At 61.1% G+C, this 8,917-nt stretch overlaps 1 protein-coding gene across 1 annotated transcript; it reads right to left on the minus strand.

The window, feature by feature from the left end:
• Nucleotides 1-6,142: 6,142 nt before the first annotated feature.
• On the minus strand, nt 6,143-8,532 carry EMD (emerin). The gene is made up of 6 exons (XM_032757868.2): nt 8,183-8,532; nt 7,955-8,059; nt 7,730-7,807; nt 7,382-7,515; nt 6,892-6,941; nt 6,143-6,810 (listed from the first exon to the last, which is right to left on the minus strand). Exons 1-6 carry the CDS (start codon nt 8,262-8,264, stop codon nt 6,495-6,497), a joined length of 765 nt encoding a protein of 254 aa, XP_032613759.1. The 5' UTR covers nt 8,265-8,532; the 3' UTR covers nt 6,143-6,494.
• Nucleotides 8,533-8,917: the final 385 nt, after the last annotated feature.

Genomic DNA, 8,917 nt, shown 5'->3' on the forward strand with positions numbered 1-8,917 from the left:
GTCGTCACGGCGAAGGCAGAGCAGCTCCTTTTTTCCGTGATGTGTCAGGTTGCCGGATACTGGGCTCCAGTCCCTGGCCTGGGGGGTGGGATGTGGAGGGCCAGGTGGGTCCTGGAAGGAGCTTTCCACTGGGGCCCCAGGAGGACCTTGGCGTCTCGTTTCCCTGGAGACGTGCCCCATCCTTCCCACTGGCACTGGCAAGTGACTTCCCGATGACGCTCTCCGTGGCTCTGAATTTGTCACAGAGGTTCCGTGGGCGGTGAGTGCTTTTCCTGTTGGCCCGCGCCGCCTCTGGGCAATGCGGGGGCCCTTGGTGACAGCTCCTGTCCCCTTCCAAAGCCGCCTGGCCCTTGTTGAACCCGACGAGAGCAGGTTGCCGGGCCTTCCCTGAGGAATGTGTTCCTGGCAGGTGGGGACAGCCCCTCCCCCAGGGTGTCGGGTACAGGGTCCTGGGGTGCTTCAGGACACGGTCAGGCCCACCGACCCCCCACACTCTTGGGCCGCCTGCCTGCTGGCTGTCCTCTGTGACCCTCTCTCCCCTGAGCCGAGGTGCCGGCCCGGTCCCGCGGGAAGAACAGTGAGGAGGGCCGGCTCTCCCTGCTATGGGGGCCTCGGGGGCCTGGACGGGGACTGTGTCCTCCCTCCCCGGGCTGCCGGGCGCCCTGGCTCAGGGAGTGCTCTCCTAGCGGCCTGTTCGGCAGATGGGCACAGTCACGACAGCAGCCAGACCCTGTCCCGGCCCATGCACCCACCTGGACGGATCGGCGCCCTCCTGGACTTACTGGCTCCGTTGAGGGTCCCAAAGGAGCTGCCCCAGAGCACCCTAGGGGTCTCCGGACCCCTCGGCCCGCAGCAGCTACCAGCGGCCCAGGCAGGACCCAGGGGCTTCCGGGCACAGAGGCGCCGCTCCCTGGCTCGTGAGCCCAGGGCCTCTCCAGCCGTCCCCTGCTGGGGGCCTCCACTCCTGCTCTGGATCAAGGTCCTGCCCCCAGGGAGAGCTGGTGCCTTCGGGGGAGCGGGCCCTGGTTGCAGTTGGAGAGTGGGTCCAGGGATGGTGTTCTTCTTGGCTGCCGCCTTGCCTCCTGGGGGCCTCCCCAGACCCCCGGCTGCTGTCAGCTGGGGCTGAGGGGTCCTGTGGCCTAGGGGGCATCCCGGTTTGGGAGTATCCTGCCCTGGACACTGTGTCCAGGAAGGATACATGCTCACCCTTTGTTGGGGGCCAGGCACAGGGTGAGGGGGCACTCGGCCCCACCACCCCTGTCTCTGGGAGCCCTGGCTGGGTACGGCCCCTCTTCCGAGAGATCCTGCCCGGGACTGGTGCCTCCTGCCTCGGGCCTGCCCTCCACACAGCTGGAGACCCTGGCCGGGCACCTCCTGCCAGCCACCTGCTGCTGTCCTAGCCTCAGCCGGGCCCTGCAAGCTGTCCATGTGCCTGGGACACCCGGTCCCTCTGCGAATGTTTGCAGACACCCCTACCCCCACAGGCATGTCTGGGGGCCTCTCTGGGCCTTCGTGTGCCCAGAGAGTTGGGCGTGGGTGGTGGGGGGGGTCTTTCCATAGTCACCTACTTCCTGTCCTCCCCGGCCCCAGGTCCAGGTGTGCCCTGTCTGCTCGGTTTCCAGCCTGAGCCCTTTCCTGAGCTGGCCCGGTCCCCTAAGCTTCTGCGGCACGTTCCCAGGTCCACCCCGAGGGACTCCTGGCCAGTGTTCCCAGCAGTGTCTGAGTGCCGGCCTCAGTCCCTGGCCATAGACTTTGGCGAACCCCGCTCTGAGGGGCCGTTGCTTCCCTTTCCTCTCCAGGTCCCCTCCCAGTTTCCTCGGAGAGCGGGGATGGGGCTGTTGGGAGGCAGAAGGGAGGGTTGGGGTGCAGAGGTGTGGCTTGGGGGAGGGAAGGTCAACTGGGCTACCTTCCCTCCCTGCCCTCCCTGGACTCAGTCCAGACACAACCTGCGGGTGGGAGACCTGTGCACCGTTTGTCTCCTCCTAGTAGCCTGGCGGGTCCTCCTGGGTCTTCCTCAGTGTGTCTGGGTCCCCAGGCCATAGGCCCCAGCAGGGTGGGGGCCCGTGCTTTGCTCTTGTTTTTGCTCCCACTTGCCCGCCCTTCCCGGGGAGGCCCCTGGCCAGGACCATGCCAGTGTCTTTCCCTGCTGCCTGCCTGCCTGCCTGCCTGGGTGGCCTCCAGCTCACCGCCCTGTGAGGCCTGTGGCCTCCCGCCAGGGCTGTCGTCAGGGGCCTGGATCCCCCTAGTTTATCTTCTGCCCTTGCCGCCCCACATGTGTGCCTGCAGCCTGGGGACGACCGGGAGGTTTGGGGGACCGGTGCCCGTGGTTCACCTAGCCCAGCCCTAGGGTGGTTCCCCCGGTGGCCCTGCCAGGCATGGGGCTTGAGAGAGGATGTGATGGAGCAGGCACAGGGAGGGGGCAGGAGACTCTGGGTGACTCGGGGCAGGAGGGAGTGCCCCAGAGGTTCAGAACGCTGGGCACACAGTGGGCTGAGCGGATAAGTTGCAGCCTCAGGGGGACCTCCCGTCCTCCCCACTGGCACTGCATCTTTCTGGGCCTGGCTCTGCTGCCTCCCACCCCCGTTCAGCTGGTGGCTTCTAGAGGCTTCCAGAGTGTGCTTGGCCCCTTTGCCTCTATGCCATTGGGCCCAGGGGGAGCAGTAGAGTGGCCGGGGCTGGGGCTGGGGCTGGGACTTCCCCTTTCTGTGTCTTGCTTGCCCCGTGTCTCCCAGTGAGTGGCCGCCCTGAGCCTGGGGCCGGCAGCCCAGCCCCAGGTGGACGTCAGGCAGGGTTCCTCTGCCGTTTTCCTTTCCTTTATGCCCTCAGAGTCAGGAGTGTGCCATGCTCATGAAGCCACAGGTTCTACACCCCTGGAACTCTCTTCTTGAAATTGGTGGTGGCCCAGCAGACACCCTTCGTTCCTCCACCCCAGCTGAGGGTCAAGGCAAATGTCCTTCTTGGCCGGCCTTGGCGCTGTCACCTCTTTTGGACCTGCAGTCCCTCTCCACAGTCCCCTTCTCCACTGGCTGCCTGGACACCCTCCCAGCCCCCTCAGGTGGTTCTCCTCCCTGGTCTGGCAGGGCCTGGTGGGAGCGGAGGAAAAAATCCAGTATCTTCTTGGACAGTGCCCAGAGTGGCCTCTAGCTGGGACCTTGGGCAGCTGCTGCCCCCTGCTGTATGTCTGAGCATGGCTGGAGCCCTGCGGGGGACCCCAGATTCTTTGGGAACTTTTGAAAGTCGGGCCACAGTGGTCTCTCAGAGCTCTGGAGAACATTTAAGTGGAGGCCTGGAGGCTCTTGAGGCCCATGGAACCTTCCTAATCCTTCTGGTTCTGGTTGGGGCACCCAGCACACTTGGGTGTGTCCAGAATAGTCAGGATCCTTCATGGGGTTTGAAGCCCTGGGGGTTGGACAGATCACAGGATGGGGTTGGCAGAGCCCTGAGGAGCCCTGGAACGGGGAGGGAGTACTCCAAGGCCCATGGAGCCCTGGGGATTGGTGACCAAGCCCAAGTGGGAGGCCTCAGGAATCCAGGGGGAGCTGAGGGAGGTGGTGGGAGCAGAGCCCTGAGGAAGGCCATGAGCCCTCAGGAGCAGGGAGTCTCCGAGCCCTGGGGGCTCTCGCAGGAAAAGGGAGTCTCGCAGCCCTTTTCATTCCCTGGGGAACTGGGGTGGGGACTCCGGGAGCCCTCTTCCATCCAATCTTGGGAGCTCTTTTGGAATGAATGAAAAAGGGCAAGCTACGTCAGGGGTGGCCGCTGTTCCTTCCTTCCTTCTCTTCCCTCACGCCAGCCACCACAGTGGTTGCCAAGTACACCCAGCTACCTCTTCTTTACTCCTCACCTGGAACAGATCCAGGACCTGACCTAAGGCCTAGAAAGCACCATTTCGTCCCGATACGTGGATATCTCTTTTCTCTCCTTGGGATGCCCCAAGCCCAGCTCCACATCCCCCATCTCCCTGACACCAGCTATTACTCCAGAGCTTTGGGATGTCAACCTTGCCACCACCCCAGGTCCCATGTGGGTTCCTGCTAGGCCCCATCTGCCTCTGTCCAGCCACACTGGGCTGCAGTCCAGCCCCAATCCCGGGTAGTGAGTGCTTCCTGGGTAACTGGACTGAGGTGAGTTTGGTTCTTCCTGTCAGTGCACTTGGTTTTTATCAGCTGCTGAAACAGGAGGCTCTGTCACTGCGTCCTTCTAGGGTCCTGGCAGTAGCAAGCTGTTTGTTCTGCCCCCCACGTACAGGCTCATTAATGGGACCATTTGGGTCCCTAAGGTGGACCTGTGAGGAGGTGGCATCCCCTGCCCATGCCTACCACCCGCCATGGACCATCCAGGTCTCGCCTGCTGCAGGGCCAGCCATCAGTCCGTTGCACTGGACTTGGGATGGTGAGGGGCAGAGGGCAGGGGCGTGGGGAATCCACACAGCTGGATTCTGGGGGCTGAGCCAGGTAAGAGGAGCTTATAGCAATCAAACAAGAAAGGCTGAAACTGTGAGTGGTAAGAAAATTAGAAGTGATTCACTCTTTTCTGCATGTTTTCAACACACAAGGACCATGCGCTATTTTAGGACCAAAAATATACGTGAGGAGAGACTAGGATGCAGCCAAGATAAATGGTCAGGAGTAGCCAGGGAGGGTCCCAGCCCCAGCCCCAGCCCTGCCTCCACGAATGCATGTGCAGGCACTGCATGGGAGCTGTGCCAAGTGTGGGAGGCTGGGCTGTCCCACTACCTGCAGCAAGGAGCCAAAGGCGAGGGTGACTAATGCCAGCACCCCACCCCTTGCTGGGCCTCTGCTTCCCACCTGCCCGTGTGCAGTGGAGCGCAGCCCCTCTGTGCTTCCCCGCCCTCTGCCAGCAGCATAGAGCCAGGCGTGCACAGCAACACGTGGCATTGTCTTGGGTTTTAGTACCCACTTTCCACTTAAAAAAACATATGTAGACTGGGCACAGTGGCTCACACATGTAATCCCAGCACTTTGGGAGGCCAAAGTGGGTGAATCACGAGGTCAGGAGATCGAGACCATCCTGGCCAACATGGTGAAACCCTGTCTCTACTAAAATACAAAGCAATAGCCGTGCATGGTGGTGCACACCTGTAGTCCCAGCTACTCAGGAGGCTGAGGGAGGGGAATCGCTTGGACTCGGGAGGCAGAGGTTGTGGTGAGCTGAGATTGCGCCACTGCACTCCAGCCTGGCGACAGTGAGACTGCATCTCGAAAAAAATGAAATCATACATACATATATATATATATATATATATATATATACACACACACACACACACACACACACACACACACACACAAACTTTGGCTGGGCGTGGTGGCTCATACCTGTAATCCCAGCACTTTGGGAGGTCAAGATGGGTGGATCACCTGAGGTCAGGAGTTCAAGACCAGCCTGACCAATATGGTGAAACCCCATTTCTACTAAAAATACAAAAATTAGCCGGGTATGGTGGCGTGCGACTGTAGTCCCAGCTACTAGGGAGGCCAAGACAGAAGAATTGCTTGAACCCGGAGGCAGAGGTTGCAGTGAGCGAAGATCATGCCCTTGCACTCCAGCCTGGGTGACAGAGCATGACTCCGTCTCAAAAAAAAAAATTATATATATACTTTGAAGATTATGAAATACATACCCAGGGCAGAAAACCTGGGAGCTAAGCGAGAATATAGGCAGGTGAATTCCATCACCCAGGGATGATGGGGCATTTCAGCCTTTGGAGCTTTTCTCCCATGTTAAACAAGCAGCAGTTCCAGGAGCTGAGAATGATGTGCCAGAGACGCCTCATTTTCTTTCCGTCCCCATGCCCTTGGACACTGGGGTGGACTTCAGCTTTTCCCAGTTAAAACACCCGCAGACTGCCGGTAGCGTGCATGCAGCTTTGCCTGAATTTCCAAGTGGGTTCTCTGTATACACCTTGTTGTACCACGATTATATGTATAAGCAGTTACACGCGCTTTGGGGAATGAGTTAGGGAATAAAACTCCCAAACAAAACACAAACATCTCTGGGTAGCATTTGATTCCTAGCCCCAGACCAAAGCAAAAATGCGGACACAACAAAGCCAGATTTCAATCCTCAAGCCTCGAGACGCAGAGGCCCTTGCCATGGGAGCCCAACCCTCTCCTCCAGGAAGAGCCAACGCATTACAAATAAACGGGGCTTTTATTGTGTGTCCACGAAAACAAAGTCAGGGTGGCCTTTGGTTAATCCCCCCCCCAACAAGATGACAAAAGGAGGAATGCATGTTAACAAGATGACAAAGAGGACCATGGAGGGCCTGAGTCTGCTGCCTCCCTGGTGGGACAAGGCAGGGGGAGCAAGCACTACTCTGGGCTAGGCCCAGCGCCCCCCAAGCAAAAACACATAAAAGCCCCTGTGCCTTCCCCCACCCCATCCCACCCCCACCCCCACCCCCACTGCTAAGGCAGTCAGCCAGGACTTCCCCAAAAGACCTGGCTCTGAAGCCCAGACCCTCACGGCTCCCTCTAGAAGGGGTTGCCTTCTTCAGCCTGCATGAAGTGGTAAATGAAGAAGAGGACGATCACAAAGACCAGGAAAAGCAGCAGCTGGCCCCAGAGCGGGACCTGGCGATCCTGGCCCAGCCCTGCCCCAGGAGCATGGTTTTCAGGCCGGATGGCACGGCGGGTGAGCCATGAAGAGGAAGGTGATGAGGAGGACATAAAAGAGGTGGAGGAGGAAGCAGGATAATAGGACAGGTCCAGGGAGCTCCTGGAGGCTGAAACAGGGCGGTAGTGCGTGATGCTTTGGTAGGCACTGTCACGGCCGTACATCGGGCGTTCCCTGAGGCAAAAGAGGGGAGCAAGTGGGCCAGGAGCCTGGGCCCAGAACCAGCCCCTGTCCCTGGGCTTCCCCACTACGCACCTATCCTTGCACTCCTCTTCAGAAGAAGACAAAAGATCGTCATCACGCACCTGCAGAAGAGAGTCAGGGTGAGGGGACTGGCTGGCAGGGCCACCATGGCCCTGTCATGTCCCTCAGTCCAGACTTCCCCAGCCGGTCCCCTATGACGTTTGGTTAGAGACCAGGGACCCACACCCTCCTGAATGGCTCTGGGTGTTCAGCCTTTTATCCATGGGGCCTTGCCACTTGTGCTCATTGCTCCCAGGACTCTCAGGAAGAGTTTGAGCCTAGATCCCAGACCAGGGTGCAGGGCGCATTCTATGTGCTCTACTCACATAGTTCTGATGGCTCCCCAAAGTAGGACCCTGACCAAACAGGTGTCCGCTGAGCCAGAGTCTCCCCGGAGGCCCAAGAGCCACCATTTGTACCCAGTGCCCCCCTGGATTTATCCAAACACAGCCGCGATCCCCTAGGTTGTACCCAAGTACAGGACACCTGCCAGCCAGCTCACCTGGTGGTGGAAAGCGTCGGCATCTGGGAACGAAGTCACTGACTGGCGGACGGCCCTGGACGGGCCCGCAGACTCGGGCTCCCCATAAGTCCTGGTAGTGAAGTAGCTCTCTTCATAGTAGTCGTCATTGTAGCCTTGGGAAGGGGGGCAGCGATAGCAGAGGGGGCATCGGTGTGCCCCGCCTGGCCTGATGGCCCTAATCTGAATCCCATTTCGGGACCTGTAACAGTTTCTCCCACCTAAGGCTGCTGGAGTGGTTGGGACTGAGGTCTCAGGTCCTCCCTGTGAGCGGGGTCCCTGACGCAGTCGGGTGAAGGTGCCAGCGTGCCCACCCAACCCCTGCCTTACCCTTGCTCTGGTAGAGTAAAGCATCCTCTTTCTTGGGAAGATCATACATATCTGTATCCCCTCTAGTCGAATTCAAGTCTGGATTGAAAAAAGGAGACAGAACTGTTTGCCCCCCCAGACTTCCCTCCCCTTTCTCCAGTGCCGCTCTCAACCGGCGCCCCTGCCACACCCTCGCGACCCCATCCTCCCCGCGTCCCAGGCCGTCCCCACAGGCGAGGCTCTCACCAGAGAAGCTATAAGAGGAGGCGGCGGACGAGCTGGGGGGCGAGAGCCGCCGCCTCTGCGTCTCGTACTCGAAGATCTTCTTCTCGTAAAGCCTACGAGTTGATCCTGGCCGGACACCGGGCAGTCAGGGCCGCGGGCCGGGGAAGGGGCGCGGGGAGGGCAGCGGGGAGGTCGCGAGGCGGAGCACGAGGAGGGGGCCCGGAAGGGGTCCCGCCCGCCGCCGCGTACCTACTACAGGCCCGTGCGGGATGTTGTACCGGCGCAGCAAGGTGGTCAGCTCGGTATCCGAAAGATCTGCGTAGTTGTCCATGGCGGGTGCGGGCTCCGGCGGAGGCCTGGCGGCGGCCCGGGCCTACCAAAACCGGCCGAGCAACGGCTGCCGAGGAGCACGGCGGGGGCGGCACGAGCGCATCGGGAGCGGCCGCGCTCGCGTCACAGCCGAATCGTTGTCGCGTCACAGCCGAATCGTTGTCGCGTCACGGCCGCTGGATCCGCAGGCTGCGCGCGCTGCGCGGGGCGGGACCTAACCGCGGGAGTAGCTGGCACAGACCGGCCGTGCCCTGAGAGCTGGGAGGCTGGGGCCGCGAGCCCAAACGTCATCAACGCACGGATTGGCTAGCGGCAGAGAGGGCGGGGCCCGCCCGGGAGTCAGGGCGGTGGGAACCGGTCTCGCGGTGGGAGCGGGCGGGGCCGCAAGCCCATATGTCACAAGCACGGGGATTGGCTAGTGATGGAGGGGGCGGGGCCCGCGCGGGCGCGGAGCGAAAGGTCTCGCGGTGAGCGAGCGGGGCCGCGAGCCCATACGTCACAAAAACGGGGATTGGCTAGCGGTGGAGGGGGCGGGGCCCGCGCGGGCGCGGAGCAGAAGGTCTCGCGGTGGGAGCGAGCGGCACTGAGAGCCCATACGTCACTAACGCACGGATTGGCTAGCGGCGTAGGGGGCGGGGCCCTCACGGGAGTCAG

Source organism: Hylobates moloch, unplaced genomic scaffold, assembly GCF_009828535.3.
Source record: "Hylobates moloch isolate HMO894 unplaced genomic scaffold, HMol_V3 SCAFFOLD_7, whole genome shotgun sequence".
Classification (NCBI taxonomy): domain Eukaryota; kingdom Metazoa; phylum Chordata; class Mammalia; order Primates; family Hylobatidae; genus Hylobates; species Hylobates moloch.

What these genes read in the sequence shown, in the direction of transcription:
- EMD (XM_032757868.2), bottom strand. Translation starts at nt 8,264, where the DNA reads ATGGACAACTACGCAGATCTTTCGGATACCGAGCTGACCACCTTGCTG. An exon ending in CCCGCACGGGCCTGTAGTAG is followed by an intron (nt 8,060 to 8,182) that starts GTACGCGGCGGC and finishes GTGTCCGGCCAG; the next exon opens with GATCAACTCGTAGGCTTTAC. An exon ending in CCGACGCTTTCCACCACCAG is followed by an intron (nt 6,942 to 7,381) that starts GTGAGCTGGCTG and finishes TCTCTTCTGCAG; the next exon opens with GTGCGTGATGACGATCTTTT.